This window comes from Petaurus breviceps, unplaced genomic scaffold (assembly GCF_028583685.1).
Source record: "Petaurus breviceps papuanus isolate PSGF00001 unplaced genomic scaffold, PetGlider_PUasm1.0 176, whole genome shotgun sequence".
Lineage (NCBI taxonomy): Eukaryota > Metazoa > Chordata > Mammalia > Diprotodontia > Petauridae > Petaurus > Petaurus breviceps.
Window position 1 is genome coordinate 11,718,433 of NW_027185771.1, and position 18,196 is coordinate 11,736,628.

Below are 18,196 nucleotides of genomic sequence, written 5' to 3' on the forward strand. Positions count from 1 at the left end.
AGGGGCATACTGTTCAAAATGAACAACCCCTAATTCCTTTATTCTTTTTTTTAAGCAATTGAGGTTAAGTAACTTGCTCCAGGTTACATGGCCAGGTGTTTCTGGGTGGATGCTAAGTGTCTGAGCCTGGATTTGATCCCAGGTCATCCCAACTCTGGGGCTGGTGCTCTTACTCTCTGTGCTACCTGGCCTCCCCTAATTCCTTTATTCTTGTATTAAGAATGTAAGCTTCTTGAGGGCAGGAACTGTTTTTGTTTTTTTTCTTTGTCTCTTCAGCACTCAGCAAAAGCTCCTGGTGAATTTTGTTGTTCAGTCATCACAGCCTTGTCCGATTCTTCCTGACCCCTCTTTGAATTTTCTTGGCAAAGATACCGGAGTGATTTGCCGTTTCCTTCTCCAGCTCATTTTACAGATAAGGAAACTGAGGTACACAAGGTTAAGTGACTTGCTCAGCCAGGGTCACACAGTCCAGAACTCCATCCCCATTCACCACCTATGCCCTGGCATGGGGCAAAAGATTAATAAATTCTTGCTCCTTAACTGGCTGATTCTGAAAATTAAATTAAGCAGAGCATCTCATTACACAAACATTCTGGTTAATGGAGAGAAGGCTGAAACCTGAAAACAGAACATTTTTATATAAACTCAATGTGAATTGATCTAAAGAAACTGTTCACAAAAGTATTGAAATGGTCTTAAATGGAAGAGTCAAAGATGAAATGAGGTTAATTATGTTAGTCTCTGACTTTTATCACACAATTCTAGAGAAGGGAAGAACCTTTGAAGACAATCTAAGTCCTTGGCAGTTAAGTGGGTTCAGTGGATAGAACACTGGCCCTGGAGTCAGGAGCATCTGAGTTCGAATCCAGCTTCGGACATGTAATACTGTGTGATTCTGGGCAAGTCACTTAACCCTAACTGACTCACCATACCCCCACTCCCTGCCAAAGAAAACAATCTAAGTCCTTTATAAGGAAGTCCAGAGAGAAAATGACTTGCCCATAGTCATTCAGTCAGTACATAAGAGCTAGAATTCCATTCCTGTCTTCTTACCCCCACCATTCTAAATGGATGGTCAGCCAGCCTCTCTGGCCTGGGAACTTCCTACTTCTTTCTCTCCCCACCCCTTTATTGATAAGAATTTCTTTCTTCTCCAGAGCTGAAATCTACTTCTCTATGGATTTCCACCCTTTCGTTTTATTACACTCACCTGGATTTACAGGCAGGTTTATTAGCAAGTAAGAAGCATTGGTGTTGGATGGGTAGGAAAGAACAGATTCCTTTCAAGGGACAGCTAGCTGATGTTGCCTAGGGCACATATAGAGAGGGAGAGGAAGGCTGGGGAGCTAGCAGAACTTCAGCTTCCAGTATCACAGGCAACAGAATCCAGTAAGGTTTTTTTAAATAGATAAATGAATGAAGAGGAATGAGAACAGATGGAAAAAGTATTTGAAAAAGATTATTTTAGGCAGCTGTGGAACCTAGATTTGGGGGTTAGGAGGTGGGCCAGCACGTAAAGAGAAGGCTACTTGGTTCATAGGGTGGTGACAGGGTCCGTGCATGATGGTGGTGGTGACTATAAGGAGTGGTCAGTTTTACACAGCACTTTCTTCAGAAATAAGCAAGTAGCCCTTGAAGGCTTATTTAGCCTGGCAGATTGGAGAGTGAATTCTGCCACTGGGTGAGGGAAGAATGAACTAAATCAGGGATGGGCAATCTGTGGCCTCAAGGTCACATGTGGCCCTCTAGGCTGAATTCAGTCAAAGGGCCACACTTGAAGACCTAGAGGGCCACAAGTGGCCTTGAGGCCACAGGTCCTCCATCCCTGAACTAAATGACCTGAAATCTCTTCCAAACCTAAGATTCTATGTTAGGGCTGAGCTTAAGAGAGAAGAGTACAGTTACTCCCTAAGGTCAGAAACCTGCAGTTCATTTGTATTGATTACAGCAAGTGTTGATTGATAGTTATGGAGGAAAAAATAAAACCAGGCAGAGATGAGCTCTTTTTTAAAACAGGCTGAGAATGGAGTGAGTCTCATTTCTACAAGCCCACCAAGGGAAGAAGAGAAGGCTGGAAGCTTTTTACTAAGCAATACTATGACCTTTCCAGGACCATTCAAGTAACCAACGGTGGGCCTGTTTCAGGCCTGGGTTATTAATAACAGCACATTCATTTACAAGAGGGCATTTGTTTGTTTGATCTTTTAATAACTTTGGGAGGGTGGCAGTACTTATTATTCCCATTTTAGAGATGAGGATACAAATTTTCAAAGAAGCTGGCTGGGTAACAAGATTCTGGGTCACCCAGCTAATAAGAAGAGGTTAGCACTTGGCCTCAGAAGTCACTGGAGAGGTCAAAGAATGGTTTTCAAGGGCCTGATTTGATTTAGTTTTTTAAAATTATTAAGTTAACATGTGCAAGGCACAGGGGATGTGGACACAAAAACCAAAACTCTATTGGGGGTGGGGCTGACAAATAAGATCTTTATAAATATTATTCCATTTGATACTCACCAGCTGTGAGACAAAAATTAGTCCTTATTATCACCCCCATTTTACAGATGAGGAAACAAAGGTCCACGGCTCCTAAATATCCAGGCTGAGATTGAAAACTAGGTTTTCCAGCGTTCTTTTCCCTGCAGTACATTGCCTCTCTAGCACTGACCTTCATACGAGATAATTTGAGGGAGAGAAAGCCTGAACTGGGGATTAGGAAGAAGTACCATTCTAAGAAGCAAGAGTGAGAAGGGTCTGCATTCCAGGCATGGGGGAACAGCTAATGCAAAGGCAGGGAAGGCCACAAGATAGAATGTCATATTCAACCAATATGCTTGGAATGGAGAGTATGGGAAACAAAGTAATATCAAGGTGCATCTGGAAAGGTACATAAGAGCCAGACTTTTTAACAACAATCACAGTAGTAGAGACAATGGGGAGCCACCACAAGCTCTTTGAGAAGTCATACTTTAGAGATAGTAATTTGACAACAGTGTGGAGGATGGAGTAGGGGAGAATGAAACTGGAGGAATGGATAAAACAGTAATAACAGTCACCATTCATGTAGCACCTTAAAGCTTGCAAAGCACTTTACAACTATCTTATTTAAGCCATTCTGGGAGGCAGGTGCTATTATTATCCCCATTTTACAGTTGAGGAAACTGAGGCAAGCAGCAGTTAAGTAATGGTATCACCCAGTTAGTAAGGGTCTGAGATTGGATTTGAACTCAGGTCTTCCTGACTCTGGGCCCAGCGTTCTTATCCACTGCACTGCCTAGGTGCTTCAAGGAGGCAGAAACTGAACTAAGGTGGTGGCCATATTGGTCATAAGAAGGGGATGGGGAGATGCAAGAACTGCTGTGAAGGAAGATTTAACAAGATCTGGATGAAGAATCAAGAACCAAACAAGGCTCCAAGATGCTGAATTCTGGTGGTTGGAAGGATATTATTGCCTTAGGGAGACAATGAGTCTGACATGGTAAATCTCATGGGACAAGATGAAGGCTTGGGAGTGGAGTCTAGGGTTGGATATATAGATGAGAGTTATGTCCTTAGGGAGAACTGAACCCATCAAAGCTGAAGAGGATCTTTTAGGGAAAAAAAGAGAAGGTTGGGCCAGGCAGGAGTCAATAGTGACTTCCACACCAGTGGGAAGATGGATGATTCAGAAGAGAGTGGTGAGAAGGAATGATCATAGCAGAGGAGAATCAGGGGACATCAGCATCACAAAATGCAAGGAAAGAAAAAATATTCATGTGGCACTGGGGGACAGGTCGATGTTGATAAAAGCTGCGGGTGAGGAGCCATTAAAAGAGATGAAGAATTAAGACTAGGCCAACAGAAATGGACATCAAGTGATCATTGGAAAGATCAATTTAGTTAAAGGGTCAGAAGCCAGTTGCCAGAGTGACTTAAAAGAATGTCTGGGAAAGAAATGAGGCAGGGTAGCACTTTTCCCCCTAGAAGAAGGGCTACTTTTTAATCAGTTTGTCTGTAAAAGTAGAAACAGATAGATAGAGGGAGATATCTTGAGCCACAACTGGAAGGACTTCAAGAGGAAGGTTTGTTTTATAAGGTCAGGGGGAGGCCTGGGCTGGCAGGGAAGGAGGCCCAGAAGCCTTATCATCCTCCAGGTCATTCTCCTTCCTTTCTTAAAGATTTCAATACTTGGCTCAGTTGCTTCCTCTCTCAAGGGAGGTTTGGTCAGGTCTCTGGGCCCTTGGTAGTTGAAGGAAGCTCAAGGCTTCTCTCGGCCCAAGTTAGCATCTCCACATACGGCCTGAGACCACTGGGAGGGTGGGGGGAAGAACTCCAAATCCAGTTTCAGGATCATTGGTAGTTCCAAGGCACAGTAGGGTCATGAAGTCATATATATATATTAGATATATATTATAACTATATAGCACCAGAGAGGATCTCTGAGGTTGTTGAATCCAGCCTCCTCCTGGTACAGACAAGGGAAGGGAGGCTGCCCAAGGTTATGCTGGGGACAAGCACCAGTGAGGAGATTAGAATTCAGATCCTGACTCTTCCCATTGTATCACCAGGAGTTATTTCTTCCATCTACTTGTGAGGCCACCTCCAAATACAGTCCTTGAGAGGGGATGGGGCTGGATCCCAGCTTCCACATGCAATGATGGAGGAGAAAGTGTGTAAATCCTTAGCAGTCATCGTTATGGCAAACCTAAGACAGATGACTGCCCACATACTGTGGGGGATTTTAGGCAAGGAGAGCTCCAGATCCAGTCTCTAAGAGGGGCTGGCAGGACCCATCACTAGAGAAATGGCTCTGCTGCCAGTCAAGCTTGGGCTTGGGGCTAATTCAGGCAGTGGCTAGCAAAGTTTGCCCTCATGATTAAGAACACACTTTTGCAAGCTGCCTGGCTAAGGCTTAAGTCTTGGGTTATGGAACAGAGCCCTGACAACTGGCCCATCCAGGAGCCGGTCCATGACCTTGGCCTTATTTTGTCCACTCCCTTCTCTCTCTAACAACCTGAGCTAAGCAGGCTATCTTTAGTGCTTCCCTCACAAAGGACTTCTGTTGGATGCTTGTAAAGTCCTTTGAGAGGGCAGAGTTGGAGAAGCCAAGAAAAGGGAGGGTTTGAGGGCTTTGGTGCAGATGAAGGGTCAAGGAAAAGGAGGAGGGCTGAACTTGGAGAACAGAAAGTCACTGGAACTTCCTAAGTTTCCATGAGACTTGAGGACCCAGAGCCAGAATGCTCAGAAACATGGTCAGTGTTTGTCCTACTCTCTATTCGAAGTCTGGTGACAATGGGGTGGGAAGAGGAAAAATCCAACTGTAACCGGAAGCCTGGAAAGGTCAGGTTCACCTCCCCCCTCCACAATTTAGATTCGAACACATTTAAAGGGGAGAAGGGAAGGAAAAATGAGGGTAGAGCAAAGATGCAGTAGCAGGAGACTGTCAACAAGGATGACAAAGAAAGCATCAAGGCTTGCCTTATAAATGTCTCATTTACTCTTTGACCGTCACATCAATCTTGTAAGCAGATGTTGTTATCCTAACCTCACAGATGAGGAAACCAAGGCAGGCAGAGGGGAAATGACTTGCCTAGAGTCACACAGCCCTTCTAACCCCAGATGCTCCAACAAAAGAGGAAGATGTTTGAGGAAGGAGGAAGAGAGATATCTAATCTGGATCACAGGTTTAGCTCTTAGGGAAGGAAGGATATAAACCAATTTAAGAAATGTTTATTAAATGGCTATTATAGGGGAATTCCCTGTGTGATATCAAGAGAGAAACCAGATTGCCCCCCTCAAAGAGCTTGAAATCTAATAGCACTGAAAGATGTACACACAAAATAACCAGGAGGCAAGGGAACATGACTTGAGAGAATGAGACAGAGGTCCACTAAAGGGCCACAGGAATTTGAGGAGGGAGAGATCACTTTCAGCTAGGGGAGGGGAAGACACTTGGGCTGGACCTTAAAGAGAGGGAGGAACATTAGCCAAAAGGGACTGGGGGAGGGAAGGAAGGATGGGGAGATGATGTGAGCAAAGGCTACAACCAGAGAGGGGCAGACAGGAGGAAAGGGCAGCCGAGAAATAGGGGATAATGGTGAGATCATTTTGGATCTGGCTTGTGAAGGGTCTTGAACACCAGGATCGAGAATTTTGGAAAGGAAAAAATAGTGGTTTCAATGAAATATGAATGGAGTAACAAACAGCTTGGATTGTACAAGCATATGGGGGGAGGACAGGGAGGGAGATTTGAACATCCTATTGGCATTAAACACAACAGGCCAGCCTTAGAAACCATCTACTAACTTTAAAGTGCACTGGCTGCCGTTAGTTATGGCACCATTAGTTAGTTGGCTATGCAAAGAAGACTCTGCTCTGATTAAGAGACAATTCCTTGGGCAGAAAGGGAATGGTGAGTCTGATGGAGGATTGTGGTGGGTGCCACTCAGGAGACTCTCAACAGAGCAAAGGGAAGAAGAGACCCTGAAACTAGATTTTCTAATGTTGGTTTCAGTCGTGTCCAACTCTTGGTGACCCCGTCTGGGGTTTTCTTGGCAGAGATACTGGAGCAGTTTGCTATTTCCTTCTCCAGCTCATTTTACAGATGAGGAAACTGAGGCAAACGGGTTAAGTGACTTGGCCAGGGTCACACAGCTAGTAAGTTTCTGAGGTCACATTTGAACTCTGATACTCCTGACTCCAGGGCCAGGGCCCCATCCACTGCACCACCTAGCTGCTTCCAGGGTTAATAACACCAACTGGCATTTATAGAGATAACACTGTAAGTTTACGAAAGAGCTTTACAAATACTGCATTTTATCTGCACACAAACCCTGGGAGTTAGGTGCTATGGTTAGCTCCATTTGATGGATGAAGTGATTTGCCCAACATTACACAGCTAATATGTCTGAGGCTGAATTTGAACTCAGGTCTTCTTGCCCACAGGTCCCACACTCTACTTTCTGTCTGAACTCCTTCCAGCTGCCTCATATTTTCAAGGCTAACTCAATTTACAGAGTGCCCCCAACATGATTTAGTGTCAGAAAAATATGTACCTTGCTTTTAACAAAGACCACACAAATATAATAAAATCTGAATTTACAGGAAAGAAATTAGGGAGTGATGAAAATTCATATTACAAAAAGACAAGCGCTGTTTGGCAAGAAAGCTCTCTAAATCTGCACAATTAACTAGATAATTTCTAATTACAAACTAATTTCTACTTAATAAACTAATGATTTCAAGTCATCTAAATAGCTGTATGGCAGGAGTGAGTAGTAGACTGTAAACCCATCACCAGTGAAGACATCATGGTACAGAATCAAGGTTCTGGCTTTGGAATCAGGGGGCAAAGTACGAATTCTGAGTTCTGCCACTTGTTATATCCTGACCCTGTCTATATCCCCTTTCTGGACTCAGTTTCCTAATCTGTAAATTGAGGGAAGCTGGGAGGAAAGAGGAAGGGAAATGATCGATTCAAGGTCTATGGAAGTCTGCTCAGGCAAGTTGAGCATATCCTTTGAATTACTTATGGAAAAAGGCCATGGGGGTGAAAACTGTCCTCTAAACATTTAAATCCAGGCTTTTCTAATGACTGAATGTTTTCTTCACCACAAACCCTCAGGAAGTAGTAGCTCACTTTTCTATAGCATACAAAGCGTTTTCCAAGATACAATTAGAGTACAACAAATATTATTTTCCAATTTACAATGTGGAAACTGAGGAAGAAAGAAATTACCTGACTGCCTGAAGGTCCCACAGAATCGAGGAAGCCTCAAGTTGCCTACACCCACCAATAATTGAATGAAAATTCCCTCTCTGACATCTGGCAGAGATTGGAGGACCACTTGGGAAAGACCTTCAGGGAGAAAGAACCCAGGCCTTCCAAAGGCGGCCCATTTCACAGGGCTAAGTGATGTTTAAAGGTCAACAGATGCCACTGCATTTAGAAGTGTGATTTACAGATTCCGATTGCCTTTTCTCTTCCTCTTCCCTAGAAGCCTCCTGATCCTCAGAACCCTATGTATTAATTACACTTCAGGCAATGTCTGACATCCCTCACACTTTAGAGAACAAGGGAGCTGCACTCCAGGAACCAAGGAGGGGGTGGTGAGAGGCCTTCAAAGCACCCAATAGTTGGCTAAGTGTGATTTCATGCCCTCCACATGACCAAGAAATGCAAATTCTCAGCCTCATGAAGCAAACGAAGTGAGACTTAAGTCAAGCACATTGAAGCTCCAACACCGGAATGCAGACCAGGGTATCTGTCACTTATGGGTGCCCACCCTAGACCTAAAGCCTTTCTGGAAAGCAGAGGAAGGCTGTAAAGTAGTGGTGGTCCCTCTAGAGCAAATTGATGTTCTGGGATGAAAAGGTCACTAAATAGTCTAGAGGAAGAAATCTGGAGTCGGAGAGTCTGGGTTTGACTCCTGGGACCTTTTAAACAGGGTTCTTCCCTTCTCTGGGCCTCAGTTTCTCCAGAGATTCCTGCTGGACATGATTATCTATGTTCCTAAGTCTTCTCACATGGAAAATGGAAATATCCCTATTTGCAGCCCTCCTTCCTCAGGAGCTGAGAAGATCCAGGCGTACAGGCACTTAGCTAGCAAAGATTCCCTGCCCTCCCCCCCCAACCACACACTTCTAGCTGCATATAAATTAAATGGGAAACTGACCATGAAGCCAGAGAATAACAAGGAATGGTTTGGAGCCACATTCAATGGATAGGAGGTTATTCCACAGAGTGGAGAGACACAAACACATGCAAAGTTAAGCCACACAGGGTACGGCCAGACACTATAAGAATGACAGAAAGGGCCGTTCATTGTTAGTCAGAATTCTCCCCTCAGGTCCCAGAGCCCTGAAAAGGCTGGAGTGGAAAGCAGCTGCAGGGATATTCTCCTACCCCCTCAACCATTCCCACCCCACCCCACCTAGTATGGGATTCTGCAGAAGCTCTAGGAGGAGAAACCATGCAAATTGGAAGCAGCTCCCTCAGAAAGATGACACCCTGGTTTAACCCAAATTCTGAGTGAGCTGTGGACAGCTCAGATGTAGCAGAAATCCAGGCCAACTGGACCAGAAGGCAGAAGCTCCTAGCTCAAGGGTCAGAAATCTACCAAGGTGATCTCTCTTTTTCTCCTTCCTTTCCTCCCTCCCATCTTCCTCAAGGCAACCAATTCCTTCCATCAAGGACTACCTACCTATACCATGTAGCTAGGTTTTCATCACCCAGAACACTTTGTCGGGGTCTCTCCCTCAGAGCCCTCTCTCACTCCAGTCACATTGTAAAGCTAACAGAAGGTGGGGACACTGGCATCCTCTCTTCTTTCTTCAGCTTTGGGAACTGAATCTAGCAAATTATTAGTAACTTAATACAGCTGCTAATTAAAAGATAAATTGTTGAATTATTCTAGCTGTAGAACTCGGTTATAATGGCTTAGAATCAGGCTCGTAGACTATCCAGACCTCCAAGGGACCCTGAAGGGAATATCTGATCCCCAAAATGTCAGTCAGTCCAGAAACACTTATTAAGCATTTACTATTGGGCCAGACATTGTGTTAAGCGCTAGGGATACCAAAGACAAAAGATGGCCCTGGATCTGGAGGAGTTTACAGTCTAGTAGGGGGAGCCCATATGAGAATAACTATATACAAATGAGCTTTCTGTAGGCAAAGTTGGAAGTAATCAATAGAGAAAAGGCACTAGAATTAAGAGGCAATAAGAAAGGCTTTCTGAAGAGTGGGTAGAAACAGAGGCTACCTAGTCCAACACTCTTCAAAACAAGAAACCCTCTGGGTTCTATCTCAGCAAGCTTTTCTTTAAAGGCCCCTGGTGGTGGGCCTTTATTTTACTGAGGGGTGAAAAAAACACATACCTAGAGAGGGGAAAAGTGACTTACTCAAGGCCACCCAGTTGTTAAAGAACTAAGCTGGAATTCCAACTCTGGTCCTCATTCTGATTCCAAGGTTGGGGGTTTTCACAAGGATTTGAATATTTGATTCTCCTAATGCATAATAAATCTAACAATCCTTTGAAAACTCCATACAGGAGTACAGATTTGGAGCTAAAAGGGTCAGGGGGCCATGTGATTCAAAGGCCTGATTTTACAGAGGAAACCAAGGGTCAGGAAGACGAGATGATTTACCCAGCCATACAGATGGTAAGCCTGAGAGGGAGGATTTGAACCCAGCTTCAGAGCCAAAGCTCCTACACCCCTCCATACACACATAGCCCAGAATGTTTTCATCTAGCTCCATCTGCCCCAAGCTCGGTAGAGTCCTGAGGGACAGCAGCTTATGCGCACAATTCCTTGGGGGGGGGGGGGGGTAGATAAATGAAAAAGAAAAATAGGCTGCAGTTTTCCAATAAATTCTTCCCCTCCACTGTGAGGAAGAGTCAGATGCTCCCCTCTAGACACCTCCGGGTTTCATGATCTGTTCCACACTGAATCACTAGCCCCATCCTGCAAACTTGGTTGAGTCTCAGTTTGATAAATGCGTCCCCCCTTTAAGAACAGCTTAACCTATCCAACATCAATACAAGACAGGAGGCTCTGGGATCAATACCTTTTATTGCTGCCCAAAGGCAATGGAAATTCTTCTGGAAGAAGGGCAAGGATGGGGGAGAAGCACCTAAGCACTAAAGTAATTTCATTCAATCCTTCTTCCCCAAAGAGGCAACCAACCAGGCAGAACAGAAACATCACTGAAACTCTGAGTCAGGAGACCTGGCTTCAAATGCTGGCTCCTACTTCAAATGCAGTGACCTTGGTCAAGTCACTTGGGCCTCAAGATTCTTCCTCTATAATCAACCAACTCAAACAGAACAGAGCTGCAAGGAGCTTGTGGCCTATGGGTGAAAACAGAACTAGGGAGTATTAAACTCTTCTAGCCATAAAACAGAAGATCCCTAATAAGCTACAAAACCTCTCCATTTCCCTGCATCATAGGACCCGGGAAGGAATCCGTTGTATTCACGGAAACAGGGTGATATTAAATCTGGTGGTTGAAAAATGTAAGGTTTTGTATGTGTTTTAATGAACGATAATTATGACCCGTGTGGGCCGCAGTTCAGTAAAGTCACCAAGAACAGCACATTCTGTGGTTGAAGCGGCCCTAAGGGGAGTAGTTGTTTAAGGGGGTGATATTTGGAGAAGTGCACCAAAAACTGGTGTGTGTGTGGAGGGGGGGGGGGGGGAACAGATAGGTTCTGGGTACTTACTCATTGCTATTACCACTGTTCTTGACTAACACCTTACATTTCTATGGCATGCCTTCCCCAGAGATTAGCTCCACTGTATCTTACAGTATCTTACCCATTGAGGTGGGGAGGATGGCTGTGATTACACCCATTTATAAAAACAGGTAAAGAGAGGCTCAGAGAGGGAGATCTGAAGTATAGCCAATGTCAAGAGTCATAGAATTTGAGAGCCTGTAGGATCCTAAGAGATGATCTAATCCGATGCCTACCAATAAGGAACAGCACTGGTTTGGGAATGGGGGGGGGGCAGAGTTTAAATCCCCATCATGACTCCTGTGCAAATTTGTTCACTTTGGAACCTCAGTTTCTTCCCCTGCAAAATAAAGGGGCTGGCATCTTCCAGCTTTAAATCAATACTATGATCCCAATAAGTCAATAATATATTCTCACATATAGCCTCCATTGTTGGCTTTTTTGCCAGCGGCAGTAGAATGGGCTTGGGGCCAGTCAGATCTGGGTTCAAATCTCACAGCTCTATGACCACAGGTAACCCTTTTAGCCTGAAGAATACCAGTACCCTTAACTCACAGGGCTGCTGTGTGACTCCAATGAAGAAACTGATAGCAACTTTCCAAATCCTTTAAAGACACATGTATATACATATATATGTATATGTACATGTGGATATATGTATATAGAAACACACACATATATATGATGTAAATTATTATTAAAGAACACTTAAGGGGGTGGCTAGGTGGCCCAGTGAATAGAGCACCAGCCCTGGAGTAAGGAAGACCTGAGTTCAAATCCAGGCTCAGACACTTAACACTTACTAGCGTGTGACCCTGGGCAAGTCACTTAATCCCAACTGCCCCTCCAAAAAGCAAAAAACAAACCAACCAAAAAAATTAATAACTCAAGAGGAGAGAAATCAGTAGCCAAAAAGAGTCCTATGAATTTCAAGAAAGCCTAGCATTTCCATGGAGAATTATAGCACATGGAGAAAAGTGCCCGTCAAATGAAAGAAGAGTTTTAAACGAAAGATCTCAGTAATCAAACCTAACATCCTCACTTGATAGGTTGGGAAAGTGAGGCCCAAGAAGAGAAGAGCGGATAAAGCAATCAACCACATTATCACTTGAGTCTGAAAAGTCATCAAACTTTTGGAGAAATCAAAAAAGTCTAGACTTCAAAGATTTAGCTGAAATTGGGGGGTTCGGGGGGATGCTAAGTTCAAGAATTGGGATGGTAGAAAATCCTTGGGGATTCAAGAATACAGAACCATCGAAGCCATCTGAGTGAGTTTTCCCAGTTCATAAGGCTTGCTCTGGGGAGGGAGGAGGAATCAACACAAGTCAGTTCATGTTATGAACCCTGGCAACCTCTCTCTACATCTTATCAGATCAGAGGGTTGTCTCAAATTGTCCCAGAGTGTAAGGGGGAGGAGGTAAGAGCCACAAGGATCATAGAGATAAACAGTAGGTCTAGTCTTAGTTCTAAGCCAGGGTCACAAGAGGGAAAGCCCACCCTAGATAACAAAGGTACCCCCACAGACATTTCTACAGCACCACCTCCTTTGGTTTTCACAGAGAGATAAAAGATAACCAAGTCTGCTTCCTTCATATGGAGTATGGCGCTGCCTAAAGAGAAGGAATTCTTTCACCTGGAGCTTCATTTGGCTATAGCAAACATCCTGAGAGCCAAACAGCCCAAGCCTTTCTTTCCCCAGAGGCCTGAAAAGTCCTCTGCAATCAAACCCAGAGGCCCCCTATTTGTCATCATGTGCAGGCTGTAAAAGACTGCTTCTAACCCCAGTGAACGGGAGAAAAACAAGGGAGGGAGGGCGGATTTGGTGTCTTGCTTCTTCTGCCTCCTCTCACCCAGTTACGGCTCCTCAGAAACTCATTTTAGCCTCAAGGACTGCACTTACCCAGTCACGACCCTCCTCTGCTTGTTACCTTTTTCCCTGAGGTTTTCCTAAGATGACTGAGAAGAGGGTTCTGGTCTTGTATTCCCAGCATACACCTGGGTACCTGGTGCAGTGCTGAGCACACAGTAGCTAGAAAATAAATACTTGCCAAAGTTGATGAGAAAGCCAATAGCTGAGGAAGGTTTTTTCATCAGCCCCTGTTGGGTAATTAAAAAAAAAAAAAGAGGCTGGATTTGAGAATTAGGAAAGACTCATTAGAAAACTGCCTCTGATGCTTCAATTAGCTATGTAACACTTAGCCTTTCTCAGCCTCAGTTTCCTCATCAGCAAAATGGGGATAATAAAATCTATTTCCCAGGTGATCAAATGAGGTAAGATGCAAAAGAAAGTGTGTTATAAACCTTAAATCGTCATGGGTGGTATTATCTAGAAGTGAGAAAACCTGAGCACCAATCTTGGCTAGGCCACCATCTTGCTGTAGAGGCTTGGGAAGGTCACAAAGGTCACCTCTATTAGTCCTGGTCCTTAGGCTCCCTTCTGATTTTAAACCTTCCAACCTTATTTATGAACTAAATGATGTCTTTTCATCCAGGCTCCTACAGCTCAACATTTCTATGATTCTTGGCAACTCTACCTATGGCAGAATTCCTTAGCCTAGGAAAATTCACCGGTGGTCTTGAGTACCACCTAAACATGATAAGAAACATGCTAGATGACCCAGTAGATTGAGCACTGACCATGGAGTCTGGAAGTTCCAAGTTCAAATTTGGCCTACTAGCTGTGTAGTCCTGGGTTAGTCACTTAACCGCCTTGGTTCTTCATCAGCAAAAACAAACAAACAAAAAAATCCCAAACAATAGTCCCTGTTATCACTTACACTGAAATACCTGTTCTGAGTTTCTTCATCTGTAAAATGAGGGTAAGTAATAACACCAACCTTCGTAGAGTTGTTATAAGGATCAAATAAGATTTTTAAAGCATACTGCAAACTTTAAAGCCCCATATAAATGTTAGTTTATTCCTATTAAAGAACTATGAAAATCCATTAAAAACAAAGCCAGAAAAAAAAAACAAAGCCAGTCCATACTTCCCCTTGATCAACCGAGTGCTAAGTCAGCAGCAGCAAGTGTATTGCAGGCTAAAAAGGGTTTCCACCAAATCTTAGGGCAAGGGAGGGCCTGGAGAGGGGACGGCCTAGCTCACATAGACTTGTGGCTTTGATGATGCTCTCGTTGCTATAACAAAGGCCATTAAAAACGACCTTACAAGCTTTGCCAGGGCTTTTGGATTTCTAGTAATAATCTCTGCTTGGGAATGAACAAGGAGTTCTGGTTAGGCTGGGAGGGCCAAGAGGAGGGAAAACCGGCCCTGCTGGCTGATGGCACAAGCCCCTGCAAGTCCCAATGGGGGAAGGAAAGGGGAAGCCAGTTAGACCTCTCTTTTTGCCTCTCCTTTTCTGTCAAGGCAGGAGACCGGCCATCACTTGTGCTTGCCACAACCTAAGGGGCCTCACCCTCTTTCCTGTACAACGTGGTCCTACAGGGGAAAAGGAACAGAGTGAGGAAAGGCATGTTGATGAGCCTTGGTCACTTGTTAGCTCTGAAAAGCGGCTTCCCAGACTTCGTTCTCAGCCTCTTCACTGGTAAACTGAAGGGGCAGGACAAGTCGACCAGTAACGGCCAGTTCTGGCACAGTATCGCATAGGACACAAGCTGGGAATTCAGGGATTGACTGGCAGGTTCAGGTCCTGGTTTGGCCACTGAGTGGCGCCATGGAAACTCTCCTGCTCGATCTGCAGAAGGCGAAGGGGGCCCACATGGTCTCTATCTTAGCTAATGCACCTGGACGAAGGAGAAGGCTCTGGGCTCACTCCCCTCTCTGAGCCCTGCAGTTCTAAAACCAACCACAGAAAACACTTATTTGCATCCCATGGAACTTCCTTCGGTGATAGGGAAATTATGTTTATAGCTCCCCATCTAGAGCTCAAGAGAGAGCCCTTGAAGAAGGCACCCAGACCTCCAGAGCTGTTTCCTCACCCCTCTATTCTTCAGTTTACTACCCAGAATGCAGGATTCTCCCAGTATTCCCTTAAACAGATGTTCCTTCCAGAACTGATATCTGTATTCTCTTCTCTCCAGCCTGCCCCTCCCTTGGAAATAGTATCTTGGAAGGCCTTTGGAGAGCTTTACTTATTAAATCACTTCTTTCAGGATCCAGTTCCTTTTCCAAGCTCTAAAAGTTCTACTTTCCGTCCTTCTTCCAAAAGAAATCTTCCACTCTCCTATCCCTTTACTACCATTCTCTACCCTGCCGATTCAAGTAGGCAGAAGGTATACATACATACATACATATACATACATACATACACATACACACACACACTCTCTCTCTCTGAAATCAGTGCGCTGCTGTGGAAATGCTGAGAAATATACTGAAATATACACCACATGGTATTTTTAACAAAAAGATGGGATTTCTACTCAAGTGGTTAGGAATCACTGCTAGCTGTATTTTGCCCATCAAGACCAGTGGTGGCCAGGGGTAGAACCAATGGATTCTAACATGCTCTTGGAACCAGCAACAGGAGGTTTCAGATTTACTAGCATTAGGAGCCAAATTAATTATGTTAACCCTGTAAATAATCTTGGAGATCAGGTAGTCCAAACTCCCATTATATAGGTGAGGAAAAGAAAGCTGGAAAGAGACGTGACCTGTCTAAGGTCACAAAGCTCTTTAGTTGGAGAAATAGGTCAAGCCAGTTTGGGGTGAGGGTGGGAGTGACCTTGGTCAAAAAATTTCACACCCAACAGCACACCTTTTCGATGCTTCCCCCCCACACCCCCGTAATTTTTTTTCCTCTGAGAACAACTCATTCTGGAAACAGCCTGTATTACACTATTTGAAAAAATTACCAATAGTATTCAAGGCGTGCTATCATTAAAAACTCCAGGCTACATGGGAGAACCTAGGATTTGTGGCAAACCATTTTGGAAGGGATGGAATTTCTTAAGGAAAAAAAAAAGAGAATGCAAAAGTTAGATGGGAAATCATAGTGCCCTAGGTGGGTGATCACAAAAAAACCCTGACTCTTTGTTCCCAAGTCTTAGAAATCAGCTTAACCACTTAGGACAAACAGTGCAGCCTTGTAGGGGCTACTAGTATCACTAAAACAAAAGCAATCTTTTTTTTAGAGGGGGACGTCTCTGCCTTTCCAAACTTTGCTACCCTCAGTGTGACAGCCTCCCTTTTTTGTTCCCTAGATAAGGCATCTTGGGGTTAACTAGGGTTTAATTTGTTTTAAACCCACTCTTCGGACAAAGGCTGGTTTGCCCGACTGAGACCCATCCATCTAGTCCTTTCCATTTGTATCAATCACCCTTCCAGGAGTCAAAGCAGGTGCTGACCGCTGGCCTTTGTGAATTTAAAACCAAACAAATCTTCCCCTGGCCCCACATTTCCTCCTCAGTAATTTAGGAGAGCAGGACCCTTGCTCTCCCCAATACACCTGAAGTATCTCAGAAAACAAAACAAAAACCCCATCTCTCCATCATCCTTCAGGCCAGAGCAGCATCTCCTCGCTGGGTGGGGGTGGGGTGGGCTGACCTTGGGGGTGGGGGAGCGAGCGGAGGCCAGGAGGTGGCTGGGAAGGGGTGAGCTGAACCCGTGGTCCGCCTCCATGAAGGGAATTTAATTAGCCTGCCAGAGCGCAGGGCTGGAAAGGAGGTGTCTCTGTTGCTGCAATCTAATTGAATCGGCTCCACTTAGACTGGCCACTCACCGCCTATCAGGGAGTCAGCCCGGGCCATCTTAGAGGTGGGGGCGGGCGGAGGGAAGGAGCAGCCAGGAAGACAGAATTCAAAGGGGGGGGGGGGAGAGAATGGCCAGCCCCCTGGCCAAGGGTAGAGGCAGCCGGGGAGGGGGGGGGGGGGGGCGCACAAAAGCTGCAAGGGGATCTCTTTATTAAGGGCAGTTGAGAATAAAGAGGGAAGTCTGCCCCACATCCAAGCTCCAGAGGGCTTTGGGGAACCACGTCCTGTGAGAGGAGGAGGCGGGCGGCAGCTGGGGCGCCCTGGCACCGGTTCAGCAGCCACGGCTAGATCCTCAGCCTTTCCAAGTCGGAGCTCCGCTCCCAGCCGCCCCCGCCTCTACAGATCAGCCTCGTCCCTCTAATCAAACCGAAGAGCCCCCACCCCCACCCCAGCACAAAAAAACCACGAAACATTACCGCGAAGCCTCCACGCCCCAGGGAGCCCAGCCGGGCACCCAACACCTGCCATTGGGGCACGCAGCCGCCGCCCGTACCCTCCTGCCGGCTGAGCAAACTTTTATTTCGGCAGCTAAGGAAGGAGCCTGCCTGCCTGCCGCCGCCTCCTCCTCCTCCTCCTCTTTCCCGACTCCGCTCCCAGCCCAAAGCGACGGGAAGCTGGGGAGCAAGCGAGACTCCCCCGCCTCGGGACTCAACCCTCCAGCCATCCCCACTCCCCACCCCCCACCCCCGGCTCTCCCGCGGCCCCTCCACCCGCACGCACTCCCCCACACGTACACAGACAGCGGCTCCCTCTCCTCCGGACCGCGGAGCCTTCCACGAGCCGGCTCCAGATCCGAGTCCCGATGCCCGCCGAGTAGGGACGGGAGCCGGAGCAGGAACAGGGCCGCCCGCCTCGGAGTGCTCGCCCAGAGGCAAGCGCGCTCCTTCTCAGTCCCGTCCGAGCCTCTCCGGCTCCGTGCGGGTGGCGGGGCGAGGGGCGGATGCGGGGCGGGGCTCCGGGACCCGGAGATCCAGACCCCCGGCTCGAGCAGAGGAGAGCAGGGGAGGGTAGGGGAAGGCAGAGGAGAGCAGAGCAGCAGCGAGCCCAGACCAGCACCTCCCCAAGCCCCCGGGGCCGCTGTTCCCTCCACCCCCGCGCGCGCCAGGGAGGCGCTTTCGGGGCCGGGGAGGGGCGCACAGGGGACGGATCTGCCCTTTGGTCTCCTTCCCTGCCCGCCCAGCTCTTATCTCCCGCAACACTCAGGGGGAAGTTGCCGAAAGCCGTTTGCGGCTGGCTGCCCGCCCGCCCCCTTCCAACCTCCCTCCCGCCCCCCTT

At 46.3% G+C, this 18,196-nt stretch overlaps 1 protein-coding gene across 8 annotated transcripts in view; it reads right to left on the bottom strand.

The window, feature by feature from the left end:
* Positions 1–18,196, bottom strand: part of GSE1 (Gse1 coiled-coil protein) — a 183,715-nt gene that overhangs the window by 82,178 nt on the left and 83,341 nt on the right. The window contains exon 1 of one of the 8 annotated variants that reach the window (XM_069085626.1): positions 17,656–17,992. The exons of 6 other annotated variants lie outside the window; for them this stretch is intronic. Coding sequence is in view for 1 of the 2 variants with exons in the window: in XM_069085623.1 (XP_068941724.1) it covers positions 17,338–17,389 (52 nt within the window). In the remaining variant the exon portion in view is untranslated. Of the gene's footprint in view, positions 1–17,337; positions 17,461–17,655; positions 17,993–18,196 lie in introns of those variants that run through there. One more of the 8 variants, XM_069085623.1, reaches the window with a different exon arrangement.